Source organism: Bufo bufo, chromosome 1 (genome assembly GCF_905171765.1).
Source record: "Bufo bufo chromosome 1, aBufBuf1.1, whole genome shotgun sequence".
Taxonomy (NCBI): domain Eukaryota; kingdom Metazoa; phylum Chordata; class Amphibia; order Anura; family Bufonidae; genus Bufo; species Bufo bufo.
This window is the reverse complement of record NC_053389.1, coordinates 262,129,709-262,150,818: the sequence shown is the minus strand read 5'-3', so window position 1 is coordinate 262,150,818 and position 21,110 is coordinate 262,129,709. Positions and strand designations below refer to the sequence as shown.

General features: G+C 47.5%; 1 protein-coding gene across 3 annotated transcripts in view; it reads left to right on the top strand.

Annotated features, from left to right (window-relative positions):
- The first annotated feature begins 214 nt into the window (after positions 1–214).
- The window catches only part of PARVB (parvin beta), a 61,737-nt gene continuing 40,841 nt past the window's right edge, over positions 215–21,110 (top strand). The window contains exons 1-3 of one of the 3 annotated variants that reach the window (XM_040439161.1): positions 215–375; positions 13,507–13,596; positions 19,652–19,722. In XM_040439161.1, the coding sequence (XP_040295095.1) occupies positions 258–375; positions 13,507–13,596; positions 19,652–19,722 (279 nt within the window). In that variant the 5' untranslated portion in view covers positions 215–257. Of the gene's footprint in view, positions 376–7,189; positions 7,226–12,029; positions 12,504–13,506; positions 13,597–19,651; positions 19,723–21,110 lie in introns of those variants that run through there. The other 2 variants (XM_040439163.1, XM_040439162.1) reach the window with 2 other exon arrangements.

The window sequence follows — 21,110 nt, the reverse complement described above, 5'->3', positions numbered from 1 at the left end:
ACACCATTTTTCCAGGCTGCATCATTCATGTGACATTGTTGTATCTGGGAGGGGGGCAGCAGCAGAGCATTGCACAGGAATGTGACGGTGACAATGCCCACATCAATCTGGCCATGGTGAGTATGTAAGGACAGCCCTAGGACAGGCTCCCTCCCTGCCCTGCCCTCCACTCACTTCCATTGGTGGCTCCCCACATCCTCTTCCTGTCTCCTATTATCACATGAGGACAAGCCTCTCACCTCACTCACCCAGGGAACATGTCAGCAGCCAGCCCAGTCAGGTCTCCCACCCTGCAGAGCCACAAGATGAAGAAAGACGAGTCCTTCCTGGGCAAGCTGGGAGGCACCCTGGTCAGGAAGAAGAAAGCCAAAGAAGGTGAGAAGGGGGCAAGGACTGAAGGAAAGGGTTAACAGGCGGTGTACTGGGGTCAGACCAAAACTTCTAATCCCCACTGATCGGAGTGGGACCGACTGACTTGTGTGGGGCTGGACATAAAAGGGTTAAAGGGACTGATAAGGTGCAGCCTGAAAGTAATAAGAGTGTAAGCTCTTGTGGACAGGGTTCTCTCTCCCTCTGCACCAGCTGTTCACGCCTTCATGTTTTGATGTGATATCATGGATGGAAACTGCTGCTCGTACATGGGCAGCGCCCTGGAATAAATGGCACTTTAAAGATAATGACTGACTAGTGCGGGACTGGATAGGAATAACTTACTGGTGTGGGACCTGGCAGGAATAAGGGACTGACTGGTGGAGGACTGACTATCGTGGGATCGGATAGCAATGGGTTAAATCTGCACACTAGTTGTGGGCCCAGGCAGGAATAAAGGACAGACTAGTGTAGGATCAGACAGGGCAGGGTTAAATCTGGGACTGAGCAGGAATGACTGATTTCACAGACAGGAGTGGGTTAGGTGATAACTATTGCTGCAGAGGGGCCCATGGACTGATTTTCGGAGTAGAGATTGTAATTAACCCCATCCTGAATATATATATATATATATATATATATATATATATTCAGGATGGGGTTAAAAACACACACACACACACAGAGTACGGTGGATGTGTCTGATCTGATGGCGGTTACTGCAGCCGGTGAAGATCAAGCGATATTACAAGTCTTTACATTCCATACCTTCCTCTCCTGGTACTGCCAGCCCTGAAGGCGCCAATGCTGCCCCCGGAGCTCACACTGATGCCACTCACCGTGCCAGCAATCCGTTACAGACAATGCTCAGCAGAGCAGCGCTGCGCCGTCTTAAAGGATAATCAAATGAAATAACTGTAATGTGTGTGTCAGCCACACTGTCCTGGCTGCTGGGAAAACAAGAACGTTAGCGCTTCATGGAGATGAGCGGCATTTGGCAGCCGCTTATCCATGTTCCAGGACATTATGCCGCCGGTCGTATATATATATTATCACTTTCTTTGGGGTCCGCCTACAATCTCAAGTCTACGGACCCTAAGGCAAGAGCAGCTTCTGAGGGGAAATAAGGATAAATTCTATATAATGAATGTATGTTGAACATGTCTGTGGTCGTCTTCCTCATCTTCAGTCTTACAGAGCCTGAAATGGCTGCCAACAGAGAGCAATGCTAGATTGTGTTAAACTGGTTGTCTAGGACAAAAAAACAAAATGGCTGCTTTCTTCCAAAAACAGCCCCACCCCTGTCCACAGGTTGTGCCTGGTACTGCAGCTCAGCCACATGGAGGTGAATGGGGCTACACGACCTGAGGACGGGTGTGGGCAACTATCTCTTTCTAGTCCTGGGCAATCCCTTTAGGCCTCATGCACACAAACGTATTTTCTTTCCGTGTCCGTATGCGGAACCATTCATTTCAATGGGTCCGCAAAAAAAAAACAACGGAAGTTGTGTTTTCCGTTTTATCCATTCTGCAAAAAAATAGAAGATGTCCTATTCTTGTCCGCATTATGGACAAGGATAGGACTGTTCTATTAGGGGCCAGCTGCACCAGGACATCAACCGTGTTTTTTGCGGGTCCGTTTTTTGCGGACCTTAAAATACATACATACGGCCGTGTGCATGAGCCCTTAATCTGCTCAACAGATGAGAAGCTTTGGCTGTAGCTTCTGAAACTGGAATGTGTCACGGCTCGCAGCGCCCCCTCATCTCGAGTCCTTAGTTCCGTCCCTTCCGGTTCTCTGCGTCACTTTCACCCCCCGTTCTATTACTGTACACATGTCCCTGTGCTCAGGAAAGGCCTGCACTCCACGTATTTACATAAGCCTATTCACACTGCGCTGTTTATTTCCAGACTGTTCTTTCCTCGGATGATGACATGAGGTATCAGGAAAGGGACTCCTCTTTATAGGGGCGATGGTGACACAGAGCTCCAAATCCTCTGCTTTCCTTCACACAGCCATAGTGATACAATTCTGGTTACCTGTAGCCACCACTAGATGGAGCTCACTGCATAGAGTTTCTCACAGCACCCTGCATCGTTTAATGGGGCGTTTCCTTCATTTAAAGGGGTTGTTCCATGAACAACGGTCGACTTTTTTTTTTTAAATCACCAAGGTCTGAATACTTTTACATGTAATTAAAAATGTAGTATAGCCAGTGAGTTATCTGTAGAGCGCCACCTGCTGTTTTTCTTTTCCTTATTTCTGTGTCCACATACTCAGGTGGTTGCAAGTACTCCGTTCCATCCTTCAGTTGCTACCAGCCATATAGTCTGTTAGAAGCTGTGATTGTTGCAGCAGGAAGGGCACATCCCCGAGGAAGGGCACCCGTTACCACAGAATTTGCCATGTAGACCTGGCAGCTATTCATAATTCACATAGACTTCCGCGCTACTGACACCGGTGAATGGAAAAATGTACTTAGTTCTCTCTGTTTCTAGGAAAGCTGGGTGACCGCTATGGCGTCTGCCAGTTGCCCAGCCTCCTGATAATGTCCTCTAGGGCTTGTGCACACCAGCGTGGTGCCCCGTGCCCATACTGTGGACCACAATACACGGGCACCATCCGTGTGCATTCTGTTTGCGGACTCGTTGACTTGAATAGGTCCGCAATCTGCAACACCACAAAAAAAATAGGACGTTCTATTATTTTGCGGTGTGGAGGCGCGGATTATTCCCATGGAATCGCTTCCTGCTACTTCCTCCGCACCGCTCCGTATCTTGAGGATTGTGGACCCATTCAAGTTAATGGATCCGCATCCGTGATACGGAGCGCACACGGCCGGTGTCCGTATATTGCGGACCTGCTGTTTGCGGTTTGTAATGCGGTTACGGGGCACACCCGCTCGTGTGCATGAGCCCTTACCTTGGAAAGCTGGGTGTTAATGGTGGCTATACCACCCAATCACAGTGTAGCTTTTGTTTATAAAAGCTGAGTGCTGATTGGTTGCTACGGACAGCAGGGCCAGATTCCCTCAACACTGCCTGTTGTCTGTTACCATGGAGATGCATAGGTGCCGTGAAAACGAGACTTTTTATTTTTTTTATTTTTCTTCGTAATCAAGTGCTATTGCAAAGTTGCTTCATTTTTCATCTCGAATACACTGGAGCAATAAAAAAATAAATTAATTGTGAAATTGGACATGCCCTTTAAAAAATATATACATACAAAGTATACCCCTTATCATATGTACAACGCCATGGAATAAATCCCCCCCCCCCCGCTATAGAGTCATATGACTGTGTGCTGAGGGTGGAGGCAGTGGCACTGTAAGGGTTACTGTGAGGAATGTGCATCCTGAGGGCAGGGAGGAGGGATCCTAGAAACTGCAGGATGGATGAGTAGCTGGAACTGGGTAAAGACTCATGCCAGTCACAGACCATATTACGGATCGGTGCCATACGGGTCCCTAAATGGGAGCCCATAGATTGCTGATATACGCTTTTATCACTACTTTAGAAAAGTGGCAAAAAGTGACAAATTATGGCGCAAATATGGTGTGTGCTATAATTCACAACTTTTTTACACGACAAGAGCCGTAAAAGCCTTCTTAAAGGGGTTCTCCGGGTTACAGATAATAGCTTCTCCAATATCAGATCAGTGGGTGTCATCACCTGGTACCCCCACGATCAGCTGTTTTGGGCAGCCGCGGACAGTGTATGGAGTGGAAGCTGTACACTGTAGTGTCTGGCGCCGGTGTGCTGAAGCATGGCTCCTATCTGGAGAATCCCTTTATTAAAGGCCTCGGCTGCCTTGCTGGGGAACCCCACTGTCAACATCCACTTTGACACCACTGCAGCCAATGACTGGCTGCAGCAGTGGTCTGCTTCTCTTGTGTCACAACCTGATGCAAGGGGAGCAGGTCATCTCTGCGGCCAGCCATTGGCTGCAGTGGTGTCAAAGCTGAGGACTTTAGCTAGGGGTGGATTGGCCATAGACCTTACAGGGAAATTTTCCCGGTGGGCTGATGCCCAAGGGGCTGCCTGGGCCCTCCTCATGGCTGGCCAGTGGAGGTTTGTAGGGATGTATTTTGTGATGGACTGTGGTATTTGGCTCTGTTGGGATGGTATAATGTGCCACAATATGGTATTGCTGGCTCTGCCTTTCATCAATTTGGACCCGACTACAAAACGGGGCCACTTTTAGTATTTTTTCCAAGGCCATGTTAAGTTCCCAGTCCGCCCCTGACTTGAGCAGAGGAGCTGGTCCCAGTGCCAAGGAGCAGGTAAGTATGCTTCACTTTGCAGGTCTGCCCTAAGGTGGCCAACCCCTTTAAATCTCCCCATAGAGTATTTTTTTTTTTCTTTGTGGTCCATGGCACATCCGTGCATTGCTCTATGGCAACACAACTTGTAATACACAACTATACGGACCCTTTGTGCCAGAAGACTGTCACTGTGCACACAGCTCTGCCATACGCAGGAGGCCCACAGCTGCCCTGTTATATGACAAGCTGCTAATACAGTTGTGTTCAAAATAATAGCAGTCACACATCACTAACCTGATCAATCACTGATTTTGGCAGAAATTATATTTCTACATGGCAACTACTTTACCAGCAGATGTAGTAGAGTAATAGAAATCCAACAGACCCAACAGTCATGGCATGCATGCTGCTGATTCTATGTAATTCAATCACTTAGTGAAAGGGGCATGTTCAAAATAATAGCAGTGTGGAGTTCAATGAGTGAGGTCATTTATTCTTTGAAAAACAGGTGACAATTATTGCCCTTATTTAAGGAAGGAAGGCAGCAAATGTTGTACATGCTGGTTACAGTGCATTTCTCTCTGAAATTCTGAGGGAAATGGGTCGTTCCAGACATTGTTCAAAAGAACAGCGTACCTTGATTAAAAAGTTGATTGGGGAGGGGAAAACATATAAAGAAGTGCAGAAAATGATAGGCTGCTCAGCTAAAATGATCGCAAATGCTTTAAAATGGCAACCAAAACCTGAAAGATGTGGAAGAAAGGGAAAAACTACCATTCAAATGGATAAAAGAATAAGCCAAAATGGCAAGGACCCAACAATCAGCTCCAGGAAGATCAAAGAAGGTCTAAAGTTACCTGTGAGTACTGTTACAATTATGGCTGCGTTCACACGGGCGAGATTTCCGCGCGGGTGCAATGCGGTAGGTGAACGCATTGCACCCGCACTGAATCTGGACCCATTCATTTCTATGGGGCTGTTCAGATGAGCGATGATTTTCACGCATCACTTATGCGTTGCGTGAAAATCGCAGCATGCTCTATATTCTGCGTTTTTCACGCAACGCAGGCCCCATAGAAGTGAATGGGGTTGCGTGAAAATCGCAAGCATCCGCAAGCAAGTGCGGATGCGGTGCGATTTTCACGCATGGTTGCTAGGTGACAGTCTATAAACTGTATTACTTTCCCTTATAACATGGTTATAAGGGAAAATAATAGCATTCTGAATACAGAATGCATAGTACAATAGGGCTGGAGGGGTTTAAAAAAATAAACTCATTAACTCACCTTCTCCTCTTGATCTCGAAGTTCCCGGTCTCTTCTTTACTTGAGTTGTGGGCTAAAGGACCTTTGAGTTGAGTTTACTGATGAGTTGTGGGCTAAAGGACCTTTGGTGACGTCAGATCTCATGCTCCAATCACATGGTACATCACCGTGGTTCACTCACAATTTTGCCCAAAAACACAGCCATGAATAAAGAATGGTACCAAAACACCCTCCAACCGCAACTTCTTCCAACAATCCAACAACAGTTTGGTGAAGAACAATGCATTTTCCAGCACGATGGAGCACCGTGCCATAAGGCAAAAGTGATAACTAAGTGGCTCGGAGACCAAAACGTTGACATTTTGGGTCCATGGCCTGGAAACCCCCCAGATCTTAATCCCATTGAGAACTTGTGGTCAATCCTCAAGAGGCGGGTGGACAAACAAAAACCCACTAATTCTGCCAAACTCCAAGAAGTGATTATGAAAGAATGGGTTGCTATCAGTCAGGAATTGGCCCAGAAGTTGATTGAGAGCATGCCCAGTCGGATTGCAGAGGTCCTGAAAAAGAAGGGCCAACACTGCAAAAACGGACTCTTTGCATAAATGTCATGTAATTGTCGATAAAAGCCTTTGAAACGTATGAAGTGCGTGTAATTATATTTCACTACATCACAGAAACAACTGAAACAAAGATCTAAAAGCAGTTTAGCAGCAAACTTTGTGAAAACTAATATTTGTGTCATTCTCAAACCTTTTGGCCACGACTGTACAGCAGTTCTCAGAAACAGTGGTTATACAACTAAATATTAAGTGATTCAAAGGAAAGCAAAATCTTCAAACCTTTTCCAGTTATAAAGTGAATGTTTGAGTTTGTAAAGAAGAATACAAACACTGCTATTTTTTTGAACAGTCCAATATTCACTTTTCTTAATTTTTTTTTTTTAGAGGAACAACACAAATTTGATATATTTTTCTTCATGTTTTGATTTGGAATAGAATGTGTAGTGTTCCCAATGCATTTGTGTGTATGGAAATTAAAGCTATTAGAAGGATTTTGAGCTTTATTCACTTTTTTTAAACACACTGCTATTATTTTGATCACAACTAAGTCATTGTCCTTTAGGTGGAGGGCCCCTTTAAACGGAACGGCCATTTCCCCCTGTTTAGCATGTCTGTGTGATATGACACTATCTGCAGGAAGCACCATTACCACGTTATGTGCTCTGTCACTTTGGTTGGGGTTATGCTGTATAAATACTGGAGAGGCTCCCCCTCCTAGCTTAATGGTCTTCCTGTTCAGATCTGCTAAATCGCCTCGAGAAAAAGTAAGATGTGCTTTAAATTATTTTGTCAGAGTTCTGTAATTAGGACAAAACGGAAGGATTAGAATTCCACAGCAGCACAGATTATTTTAGGATAAGTGTGTGATGTCAGTGGTGTGACTGGGGTAGTGTCATATTGTGAGGAGGGGAAGGCTATGGACAGAGTGGAAGAATCGGAAGCTTACAGCACCACAGAGTATTTCAGGCAGTACCAATATAGCAGAACACGCTCTTGTTGTCTATTTGTACTGGCAATTGATTTGTATATGGCGGTTTACATGCATAAATCAGGGTTACAGCGGTATCGTCATCCGGTAAACAGGTGACCTATGGCGTAGATATGCAATCATTTTATGACTGGTGAGGTCCTTATGGGACTCCTACTCTTCCTGAGAATCTGTGCGCAGTAAGTATTCTGGAGCACCACTGCGCAGGGAAAACTGACAGGGATGCAGCGCTAAATCAACGCTGTGACCCTCTTATTTCTCAGGATTGGTGGGGGCTCAGATCAGACCCTACCAAGTGACAAGTAACCATGGGGCGTCCAAGCAAAATTTGTAGTGAGGCTCTACGCCAATATGAATGAATACATTGTCCCACATCTACTAATGGGAGTGCACCTAGACATTGCTGCAACATTTACCTCAGTTTGGTGCATCTAGTTTTAGAACTGTCCCCCCCGTTCTACTGACCCCATTCAAGGAGGCGTGGCTTAGCAGGAAAGGAGCGTGGCCTAAGTTGTGACATTTTGTGCAAAATTGCGCCACAATTCTGGCCTAGGGGGCTGGGGACGCAGCGTGGTCACCCCACCCCTAGGGGGCTGGGGACGCAGCGTGGTCACCCCACCCCTAGGGGGCTGGGGACGCAGCGTGGTCACCCCACCCCTAGGGGGCTGGGGACGCAGCGTGGTCACCCCACCCCTAGGGGGCTGGGGACGCAGCGTGGTCACCCCACCCCCTAGGGGGCTGGGGACGCAGCGTGGTCACCCCACCCCCTAGGGGGCTGGGGACGCAGCGTGGTCACCCCACCCCTAGGGGGCTGGGGACGCAGCGTGGTCACCCCACCCCTAGGGGGCTGGGGACGCAGCGTGGTCACCCCACCCCTAGGGGACATGGGGCACCGCGTGGATGCCCGCCTAGGGGGCCGGGGACGCAGTGTGGTCTCCCCACGGGGATTGTTCAAATAAGGAAAAATGTAGAGTGATGTCACACGCAGGTATAGTGTACATGTGATGTCACAGTACAGGGATATTTAAAAAAATGCAGTGGAGAACGGCTAATGCTCAAGTCAGGGGTAACTATCGGGTATCTTAGTAAAACTTAGAATGGGGAGGAAATGTAATTCCTCATCACCCCCTTCCTTCATCCAAATTAATCACTAACTGACCATGATGCCTGTGTAGAAATGCCCCCCCCCTTCCCTGTCAGACTTCGTAGCTGCTGCTAGTTATGGTTATGGCATCACCCAGTATTTCTCCATGTTTGACACTGCTTTACTTTACCGGATGGGAGTAACTATTTCATTTGGCAGCCAGGGATCTACAGTCTATCTGCTCACAACACTGGCGCCCTCTGCTGTTCCTAAGACGCAGTGCAGGTAGCAGCATTCGTTCATTCTTGTGAGATGACTTGGTTGGGTCAATGTATTCATCATGTGAGTCATGTTGTGTTTCGTGAACCTCATGAGGGCGTGGAGCCCTGTTATGTGGTCAGTAATCTTCGGCAGAAATGTCCGCAGAATATACATGCACTTGGAACATTTCATGGAGGTATACCTTATAGATTGTAAGCTCTTGCGGACAGGGTCCTCTCCCCCTCTATACCAGCCTGTTAATAGTTTCTTGTATTTTATATTTGTGTAACCCGTCTGGATGTACAGCGCCATGGAATTAATGTTAATACTAAGCAACAAGTGCTAAGCATCTCTGGGAACTCCTTCAAGACTGTTGGAAGACCATTTCAGGGGACTACCTCTTGAAGCTCATCAAGAGAATGCCAAGAGTGTGCAAAGCAGAAATCAAAGCAAAAGGTGGCTACTTTGAAGAACCTAGAATATGACATTTTCAGTTGTTTCACACTTGTTTGTTATGTATATAATTCCACATGTGTTAACCACCTCAGCCCCTATGGCTTAAACACCCTTAAAGACCAGGCCACTTTTTACACTTCTGACCTACCCTACTTTCACCGTTTATTGCTCGGTCATGCAACTTACCACCCAAATGAATTTTACCTCCTTTTCTTCTCACTAATAGAGCTTTCATTTGGTGGTATTTCATTGCTGCTGACATTTTTACTTTTTTTGTTATTAATCGAAATTTAACGATTTTTTTGCAAAAAAATGACATTTTTTCACTTTCAGTTGTAAAATTTTGCAAAAAAAACGACATCCATATATAAATTTTGCTCTAAATTTATTGTTCTACATGTCTTTAATAAAAAAAAAATGTTTGGGTAAAAGTTATAGCGTTTACAAACTATGGTACAAAAATGTGAATTTCCGCTTTTTGAAGCAGCTCTGACTTTCTGAGCACCTGTCATGTTTCCTGAGGTTCTACAATGCCCAGACAGTACAAACACCCCACAAATGACCCCATTTCGGAAAGTAGACACCCTAAGGTATTCGCTGATGGGCATAGTGAGTTCATAGAACTTTTTATTTTTTGTCACAAGTTAGCGGAAGATGATGATTTTTTTTTATTTTTTTATTTATTTTTTCATACAAAGTCTCATATTCCACTAACTTGTGACAAAAAATAAAAACTTCCATGAACTCACTATGCCCATCAGCGAATACCTTGGGGTGTCTTCTTTCCAAAATGGGGTCACTTGTGGGGTAGTTATACTGCCCTGGCATTCTAGGGGCCCAAATGTGTGGTAAGGAGTTTGAAATCAAATTCTGTAAAAAATGACCAGTGAAATCCGAAAGGTGCTCTTTGGAATATGGGCCCCTTTGCCCACCTAGGCTGCAAAAAAGTGCCACACATGTGGTATCGCCGTACTCAGGAGAAGTTGGGGAATGTGTTTTGGGGTGTCATTTTACATATACCCATGCTGGGTGAGATAAATATCTTGGTCAAATGCCAACTTTGTATAAAAAAAAATGGGAAAAGTTGCCATTTTTGACACAAGTTAGTGGAATATGAGACTTTGTAAGAAAAAAAAAATAATTTCCGCTAACTTGGGCCAAAAAAATGTCTGAATGGAGCCTTACAGGGGGGTGATCAATGACAGGGGGGTGATCAGGGAGTCTATATGGGGTGATCACCCCCCTGTCATTGATCACCCCCCTATAAGGCTCCATTCAGATGTCCGTATGTGTTTTGCGGATCCGATCCATGTATCCGTGGATCCGTAAAAATCATACGGACATCTGAATACAGCCTGACAGGGGGGGTGATCAATGACAGGGGGGTGATCACCACAGTCATTGATCATGCCCCTGTAAGGCTCCATTCAGACGTCCGTATGCGTTTTGCGGATCCGATCCATCTATCAGTGGATCCGTAAAAATCATGGGGACATCTGAATGGAGCTTTACAGGGGGGTAATCAATGACAGGGGGGTGATCACCACAGTCATTGATCACGCCCCTGTAAGGCTCCATTCAGACGTCCATATGCGTTTTGCAGATCCGATCCATCTATCAGTGGATCCGTAAAAATCATGCGGACGTCTGAATGGAGCTTTACAGGGGGGTGATCAATGACAGGGGGGTAATCAATGACAGGGGGGTGATCAGGGAGTCTATATGGGGTGATCAGGGGTGATCAAGGGTGAATAAGGGGTTAATAAGTGACAGGGGGGGGGTGTAGTGTAGTGGTGCTTGGTGCAACATATTACTGAGCTACCTGTGTCCTCTGGTGGTCGATCCAAACAAAGGGGACCACCAGAGGACCAGGTAGCAGGTATATTAGACGCTGTTATCAAAACAGCGTCTAATATACCTGTTAGGGGTTAAAAAAATCACATCTCCAGCCTGCCAGCGAACGATCGCCGCTGGCAGGCTGGAGATCCACTCGCTTACCTTCCGATCCTGTGAACGCGCGCGCCCCCCCCATGTATTATGGCCACCTGTGTGACTGTGACTTGTCACCTTCTTGTTGGTCATGCTCATCATGTCATGGGGGAGGTACTGGAGGGACTCATGATGGCCTCACTGCGGAGCATGCAGCTAGTGGCAGGCATGAAGGACTGAGTGGGCCAAGACATATAACTGGGGTAATGATTATCTGATAAAGATAGGCAGAGTGGACAGTGACATTACACCTTTTAATAGCTGCCCGTCCGGCAGCTGTGATATATAGGGTCTCTTCTCTCCGCAGGGGGTGGGGGTCGGTCGGAGTCGGACGGAGTGTGGGCTCTTCTGAGTTCTTCTCTGACTGACTTTCCTGTCACTCGCTGCTGTAGTATGTACTGCGCTGCTGAACTCAGCCTGGGGGCGTCACCTGATTCCGACGTTGGACGTCGGTCGGTGGGCGGAGACAGCACATTCGGAGCAAGCAGGAGGAGCCGCTGCTGGAAGAAATTGGTAGATAACGATGGGGGAGGGCAGCCGCGGACTCAGTTTTTAAAGGCGATGACGTCACAAAATATACTGCGGTATTTAGGAAACAGCGATTTCGCCATATCGCCGTTTTTTTAATACCGCGGTATATCGTGATACCGGTATATCGCCCAACCCTAGGGCTGAATGTCTTTCAACTGGGTGACTGGTCTTTGTGCTCCCCTCCTACTGGTATCGTCCCCCCAGGGGGGTATATGTTATGTCATCCCATTATTACCCGTCTATCACCACTCTTTCCTGTAGGCGATGGCTCAAGCCCCTTCTTGTGGGGTTGAGTACTTTTGCAATACACTTTTACCAGCCTTAGTACATGGCAGACTCGCTGTGTGTTTCTGGGTGGGTGCAGCCTGGGCACAGACCATAGCATCTCTGTACTGCACTAATTATGCTGCATAGCAGCTGGCACGGCTCCTGGCACAGCACACACCTCCAGCACGTCTTTCCTACTTCTCCAACGCTTGTCCATCTCTATAGCTTATCCTCCCATTAGATCTCCTTAGTCATTAGACGCCCCCTGAGCTGGAGGATTTTACTGCCAGGATTCCAGCTGTCCATACCCCTCCAAGCTGACCAGCTCCTGTCACGGTCAGAAATAACCCGGCTCCAGTCTTACACTGCAGTACCCTTCTTCAATCTGGGACCACCATGTCCGGGCTGCTGTGCAGAAAACGCAGGAAGGACGCCGTAGAGGCAGGAGAGAAGGTGGACAAAAAAGGTTTGGCAGATGGGGAATGTAGTACTTGAGTATGACTGAATGCTGGAATTTTGGTTGTATGGAACAGTTTATTGGGGGATGGGAATGGCTGGTTTGTCAGTGCCAACCTGGGGGTTGTTAAATGCTAAATTTCTGCCTTGAGTCTCTATGGCTCCATATTACAGACCCATACACGCTGTATGGTGCACAATACCTCCGATAAGATTAGAGGTACACAATGGGCCAAAAGTCTGTTATGACAGTGTGAATGGGTCCTAAAGCCATTACATTTAAAGGGGTTGTCTCACTTCAGTAAGTGACATTTATCATGTAGAGAAAGTTAATACAAGGCACTTACTAATGTATTGTCATTGTCCATATTGCTTCCTTTGATGGGTTGATTCATTTTTCCATCACATTATACAATGCTCATTTCCATGGTTACGACCACCACGCAATCCAGCAGCGGTGGTCGTGCTTGCACACTATGGAAAAAAGCACCAGCCTATGTGTGCTGCCACGGCGCTTTTCCAAATAGGCCAACGCTTTTTCCTATAGTGCGCAAGCACGGCCACCGCTGATGGATTGTAGGGTGGTTGTAACCATGGAGACGAGCAATGTATAAATTAATCCAGCCAGCAAAGGAAGCAATATGGACAATAACAGTATATTAGTAAGTGGCCTGTATTAAAGGGGTTATCCAACCCCCTATAATGCCACCCCTTTAACTTTTTTTCTACATGATAAATGCCACTTGCTTAAGTGACACAAACCCTTTAATGGAGTTGTCTAGAATATGAAACCATTCCCTGCAGCGGAGCTGTGACTCCCATAGGAATCTATGTAAACATCTACCATCCCCCTCCCAAGGCCACAGCCCCCAAACTGAACACTGACCCCAAATGTGCACAGTGGATATTGCGAATGAGCATATGTCTTGTGCTCTGTTATTTCTGCAACTTTTCTGTGCTGTTGGAGAACCCCTTTAATATGTACGGTATGTTTCTTTTGTTTGTTCTTCTAGTGAGTGATCTCCAAGATGAAGGCAGAAATGCGATCAACGCCCCCATGTCCCCCAGCACCATTGACATCCACCCAGAGGACACCCTACTTGGTACAGTATATTTCCTTTAGTGCACACTGTATAGCCGCCGAATGGCACAATTTTACTTTGCTTAGTCTGCCATCTGCTGGTGAAAAGTGAATCATTCCATGTAATATCTTTGTAGGAGCTGCTCCCATTCTGGCGTACTCAAGCCATGCTTGTAAATTCATTCCTCGTTATGGCTTCTGCCAACAAAGCCAGCTGCATGCTGAGGGTGCCAGGAGCGGCATCCAGGGGGACCAGCTGATTGCAGCCACATACTGAAGGTGTTTGTCTCTGATGAGGCAGACAATTGTCGGGAAAGAAGTGTTCCTTCCTGGCAATCGCTGCTCGCTAGCGGAGGAGACCGGTGCTATTACATGCAGCGATCTCCTCCTCCACAACACAACATCGCTATGCCATCGCTCATCCCCATGCTCTACAGTGATTTGCCGGTGGCAAATTGAAATTGGAGACTGATCTGCCGCTAGCAAACAATAATTTAACATGTCAAAAGATTTGGATTGGTCGATGATCGAGTGTTTGCCCGTTCATCGGGCAGTCGACGACTGTATTATACTGCCAGATTATCGCTAACAAGCGTTCATGCAAACGATCGTTAGCGATCATATGTGGAAAAATAGGCCAGTGTAAGTCCTCATGCACACGGCCGTTGTTTTAATCTGCATCCGAGCCGCAGTTTTGGCAGCTTGGATGCGGACCCATTCACTTCAATGGGTCAGCAAAAGATGCGGACAGCACTCCGTGTGCTGTCCGCATAGAAACATAGAATGTGTCGGCAGATAAGAACCATTTGGCCCATCTAGTCTGCCCAATATACTGAATACTATAGATAGCCCCTGGCCCTATCTTATATGAAGGATGGCCTTATGCCTATCCCATGCATGCTTAAACTCCTTCACTGTATTTGCAGCTACCACTTCTGCAGAAAGACTATTCCATGCATCCACTACTCTCTCAGTAAAGTAATACTTCCTGATATTACTTTTAAACCTTTGCCCCTCTAATTTAAAACTTTGTCCTCTTGTAGTAGTTTTTCTTCTTTGAAATATTCTTTCCTCTTTTACCTTGTTGATTCCCTTTATGTATTTATGTATTGCTCCGTTCGGTGGCCCCGCAAAAAAAAAACATATCCTATTCTTGTCCACGCTTTGCGGACAAGAATAGGCAGTTATATTAAAGGCTGTCCGTGCCGTTCCGCAAATTGCGGAACGTGCACGGACGCCATCCGTGTTTTTCGGATCCGCAATTTGCGGACCGCAAAACACACCATGGTCGTGTGCATGTAGCCAAATACAGACTTTAGTTTCAGGCATTTTACTAATGGGGTTTGGCTCCCAGACACACCATTAACATTATTACTGCTTATACAAGTAGAGCCCCCTGACAGAGTAGAGTGAATCGGCAGTAAGTTTGTGTTGACGTTACTGATTATTTTGCCCTTCCTCTGATCCGTCAAAACAATAACCCACAAAAACGGATCCTGTCTGTGGAGCATACGCCTTCACTTGGTCAGCATTTGCCCAATAATCCATCAGTATTGCTAATGCCCAAAAAAAAAACAACTGGAGTGGATGTAAAACAGAGATGACACGTGAATGGAATATTTGCATGTGTTCTATGTTTTGTACCCACTCCTGTTTTTGGCTACCAAATCATAAGCCAATTCTGATGGGACCATACAGGCCTTACAGCTGCTACACAGACAGGATCCGTTGTGTGTCTCATTTTTTCTTCCTTCTGACAGATCAGAAGAAAGGTCAAATAAATCATTATGTCAGCCAGGCCGAAAGGCAAAATAGTGGCCCAGTCATGAAGTGGGGAGGGTGGGAACAGCATGAGAAGTCCACAGAGTGGCCCTATGACATAGTGGTGAGGTGGAAGCAGCATGAGAAGGCCACAGAATGGCACAATGACAGAGTCTGGAGGTGGCGACAGTAACATCATCAGGAGGATACCACAGAGTGGCAAGGTGATAGTATGGAGATAGCAGCAGCATGAGGATACCACAGAGTGGCAAGGTGACATAGTGTGGAGATGGCGGCAGCAGCAGCATCAGGAGACCACATAGTGGCAAGGTGACATAATGTGGAGATGGCAGCAGCAGCAGCATGAGGAGACCACAGAGTGGCAGGGTGACATAGTGTGGAGATGGCGGCAGCAGCAGCATCAGGAGACCACATAGTGGCAAGGTGACATAATGTGGAGATGGCAGCAGCAGCATGAGGAGACCACAGAGTGGCAAGGTGACATAATGTGGAGATGGCAGTAGCAGCAACAGCATGAGGAGACCACAGAGTGGCAAGGTGACATAATGTGAAGATGGCAGTAGCAGCAGGATACCACAGAGTGGCAAGGTGACATAGTGTGGATATGGCAGCAGCATGAGGACACCACAGAGTGGCAAGGTGACATAGTGTGGAGATGAAAGCAGCATGAGGAGACCACAGAGTGGCAAGGTGACATAGTGTGGAGATGGCAGCAGCAGCAGGATACCACAGAGTTGTAAGGTGACATAGTGTGGAGATGGCAGCAGCATCAGGAGACCATAGTGGCAAGATGACATAATGTGTAGATGGCAGTAGCAGCATCAGGAGGATGCCACAGAGTGGCAATGTGACCTAGTGTGGAGATGGCAGCAGCAGCAGCATCAGGGGACTACATAGTAGCAAGATGACATAATGTGTAGATGGCAGTAGCAGCAGCAGGATACCACAGAGTGGCAAGGTGACATAGTTTGGAGGTGGCAGCCGCATCAGGATACCACATAGTGGCAAGGTGACATAGTGTGGAGATGGCAGCAGCATCAGGAGACCACAGAGTGGCAAGGTGACAGTGTGGAGATGGCAGCAGCAGCTGCATCAGGAGACCACAAAGTGATCCGGTAACAGAGTGGGGCGGTGGGTGGCAATACCAGTACCCGCTGATGAAGGTGGGTGAAATGAGCACTTGGCATTAGATGTGTGGCATCAGGCTGGTTGCAGCATCAGAGTAGTAGCTGAGGCAGGTAGCCAGAAGAAACCAGTCTCTTTTGTCAAAGTGTTGGTGTGGCACCATGGATGATCTAGTCTGAAGCATCAGAAATTGGTGGTTGGAAATCCTGGCTCATCTACGCCTGATTTATCTTGACAAAGGTCAGTCTCTCTACATTTTGGTTGGACAGGCGAGTTCTCCTTGGGGTAACTATGGCCCCCGCCGCACTAAACACCTGCTCTGATGCCACACTACTGGCCGGGCAGGACAGCTTTTCCAGGGCAAACTCTACTAGTTGCAGCCACAAATCCAGTTTGGCTACCCAGTAGTCCAGCGGATATTCAATGTTGGGTGGCAGGGTGCTCTCCAAGTATGCCACCACCTGCTGGTTCAGGTCCTGCTCCAGGTCTACCTGCTACTGCTAGTGAGTAGTTTCTTCACTATGCGGGTGAAGAAAGCTACTTGTCAGCGACTGTAGACTCAGGCTGCTGCTGATGGAGCTGGTACTGCTCCTTCCACCCCACCAGCCATGGCAGTGGAACGTGAGCACAGAGGGCCCCCCGGTCAGACCTGTGAGAGGAGGGACGATGGTGCAGATAGGTAGCTGCCAACTGACTACATAAGATGTATTTCAGTTTGTCCTCCCTCTCGGTGGGTGTTAAAAAGGTCCCCCATTCTGGACCGTTAGCGAGGGTCCAACAAGGTGAAGAGCCAGAAGTCATACCTCTACCAAAGGGTGACAATTTGGCTGTCACTACTCAAGCAAGTGAGCATGCATCGAGCCATTTGTGAAAGTGACTCTGAGGGACTCCCTGCCTCCATCTCCACTGCATACTGCCACGGTGTGTCCGGGTCCTCTGTCTCGTCTTCCTGATCGCGCTGTAGCTCCTCTGGCTGCTCCTCCTCTCCTGTCAGCTGAGTAGAAAAACCACCCAATTCGCTACACATTGCCTGTGCTCCAATATCCTCCTCCTCCTCCAGTTCAGCCCCCACAGTGCTCATGTGGCCGTGAGATCTAGGTGCCACGTCTCCAGTGCCCTCACCAGCTATTACCAGCATCTGTTCCAGGACATGAAGCAGTGGAATGACGTTTATTCCGTAGTCCTGGCGACTGACAAAAAACGTGGCCTCCTCAAAGGGCCTGAGCAAACGGCAGGTGTCACGCATGAGCTGCCACTGGCTGACATCGAAGTTACACAGTGGAGTACTCCTGTCCGCTTGCATCATCAAGAAATCGTTGATGGCCTTTCTCTTTTTGTATAGTCCGTCCAACATTGTGGAATTCCAACGGGTGGAAACGTCGAATATCAGCCTATGATGGGGGATGCCGTTCTGCCGCTGCTGCTCAAGGAGGGTGAGCTTTGCAGTGTATTAGTGGCTGAAGTGCATGCAAAGTTTCCTGGCCATTTTTAGGATGTCTTGCAGATGGGTGGAAGACTTCAGGAACCACTTGACAACCAGATTGAACATGTGTGCCATGCAGGGCGCATGGCTCAACCTTCTTTGACGCAGCGCCGACACCATGTTCTTCCCGTTGTCGGTCACCATGGTTCCGATTTTCAGTTGACGCGGAGAAAGCCAGGATTCGATTTCTTGATGCATCACACGGAGCAGTTCCTCCCCTGTGTGACTCCGTTCACCAAGGGAAACGAAGTGCAAAACAGCGTGACACCGCTGTGCCCTCCACATATGGTATGCTGGAGGAGCACTGTTAATTGTCCCTGCAGTGGAGGCTGAGGACACGGTGGAGGATGAGGAGGCAGAGGCGGACATTGTCGCAGGACCAAGGACCACGTTGAGGCGGAAGCGGCGTTACCTGCCAAGTTGCTGGTGTCGCTGTGCAGGAACCACATTGACCCAGTGGGCCGTAAAGGACATGTTCTGTCCCTGACCGTTGTTACAGCTCCACACGTCGGCGCTGCCGTGCCCTTTGGCAGACACCAACAGGCTCAAGGACTGGGCCCACCTTCTGTTCTACATATTTGTGCAGGGCTGGTACTGCCTTTTTCGCAAAGAAATTATGGCTTGGGACTCTCCACCTCAGCTCGGCACATGCCATCAGTTCTCTGAAAGGTGCTGTCCCTAGCGCCTTCAAACGTCTGTCCCTGTACTCTGAACGCTGGAAAATGGCAGAATCTAAAATGGCTGCCGTATTTATAGGGCTGTGACATCATAGGGCTGGCTGCTGATTGGCTGCACCCAGGCATGTCAATCTGGGTGATCCCGCCTTCCCAGAGTTCCTTGGCCCATGTCCTCAGTCCTCACACGTGTAGCCGCCATTTTAGGAAAATTGTGATTCGTTACCATGAAGCGTGAGAAAATTTGCATTAGTTGCGAATCAAGTTTTTCCTAACAATTCTGATCGAATTCCACTTTGTCAGCTTCGATTCGCTCATCTCTACTGATGACCTATGCTCTGGATAGGTCATCCGTATCTGATCGGTTGGGGTCCAACACCTGGGACCCCCGTCAATCAGCTTTTTTGAGAAGGAGTCGTACCTCTGAGCAGCTAACTAAGCACAGCGCCATACATTGCATAGCAGCTGTGCTTGGTATCGCGCTCAGCCACATTCAGTTGAAAGGGGCTGAGCTGCTCCTAGGCCACGTGAACGATGAGCGTGAGGTCACTTGTCTAGGAAAAGCAGAGAGAAGGCCGCTGCCTTTTTAAACAGCTGATCGGCCTGGTTCCCTGACGATAGGTCATCAGTAAAAAAAAAAAAAAAATATCGGAAAACCCCTTTCCATCTCCTTAACTGAGGAGCAGGTACAGTGGCGTGCTTTTGGCGGTGGTTGTGCCTGGAATTACAGCTCAGTCCCAGTCTGTGAGCTGCCCCTATCTGATATCAATGGCCTGTTCTAAGGATAGACCCCCTTTAAATGATCTTACTTCCTTTGTTTTGTGTTCCTTCCTCTTTTATTGATATATTCCACCAGCATAAAACTAAATGACACTTGGTAAGGGTCACTTGGTATCTATGAATAGTTTCCAGAGACGTTTTGTGTTCTTGTCCTTCCTGTTATGTCCATCTGTCTCATTTCTTCTTAATGGACGAGGCTTCTCTGATGCATTCTCTGTTTTATGAACACACAGAGGAGAATGAGGAGCGGACCATGATCGACCCGAGCTCCAAAGAAGAACCAAAGTTTAAGGAACTTATAAAGGTGAGAACAATATAAGTTTATGCCTTATCTTTTTTCTTTCTGGGGTTCTCCCTTAGATAAAAAAAAACTGTGGCTGAGTTATGAATCAGCGGCAGGGGGTATTCAAACTACTGTAAGTGTTTTGCGGTCCACAAAATGTGCATATTGGCCGTGTTCACACCGCATCATGATGCTGACCACTTGACTTCAATACTGTATGATTTTATTGTATATGTATATTGACTGCTCCTGAAGAAGGGGGTACCTATAAAAATCCCCGAAATGTGTTGAGCCTTGATACCAATAAAGTGAATTTTCCAGAAGTACCATCCGTGGTGACTGTGGTTATTCCTAAGATTCCACAAGCGATCCAGACAGGGGAGTTCAGCCTATAGGTGTCTTGAGCTTATCCCATAGACTACCTCCCCGGTGAAGTGAGTCACTTATATACACTGCTCAAAAAAATTAAGGGAACACACAAATAACACATCCTAGATCTGAATTAAATAAATATTCTTCTGAAATACTTTGTTCTTTAAATAGTTGAATGTGCTGACAACAAAATCAAACAAAAAAAAATATGGAAATCAAATTTTTTAACCCATGGAGGTCTGGATTTGGAGTCATCCTCAAAATTAAAGTGGAAAAACACACTACAGGCTGATCCAACTTTGATGTAATGTCCTTAAAACAAGTCAAAATGAGGCTCAGTAGTGTGTGTGGCCTCCACGTGCCTGTATGACCTCCCTACAATGCCTGTGCATGCTCCTGATGAGGTGGCGGACGGTCTCCTGAGGGATCTCCTCCCAGACCTGGACTAAAGCATCTGCCAACTCCTGGACAGTCTGTGGTGCAACGTGACGTTGGTGGATAGAGCGAGACGTGATGTCCCAGATGTGCTCAATTGGATTCAGGTCTGGGGAACGGGCGGGCCAGTCCATAGCATCAATGCCTTCGTCTTGCAGGAACTGCTGACACACTCCAGCCACATGAGGTCTAGCATTGTCTTGCATTAGGAGGAACCCAGGGCCAACCGCACCAGCCTATGGTCTCACAAGGGGTCTGAGGATCTCATCTCGGTACCTAATGGCAGTCAGGCTACCTCTGGCGAGCACATGGAGGGCTGTGCGGCCCTCCAAAGAAATGCCACCCCACACCATTACTGACCCAATGCCAAACCGGTCATGCTGGAGGATGTTGCAGGCAGCAGAACGTTCTCCACGGCGTCTCCAGACTATGTCACGTCTGTCACATGTGCTCAGTGTGAACCTGCTTTCATCTGTGAAGAGCACAGGGCGCCAGTGGCAAATTTGCCAATCTTGGTGTTTTCTGGCAAATGCCAAATGTCCTGCACGGTGTTGGGCTGTAAGCACAACCCCCACCTGTGGACATCGGGCCCTCATATCACC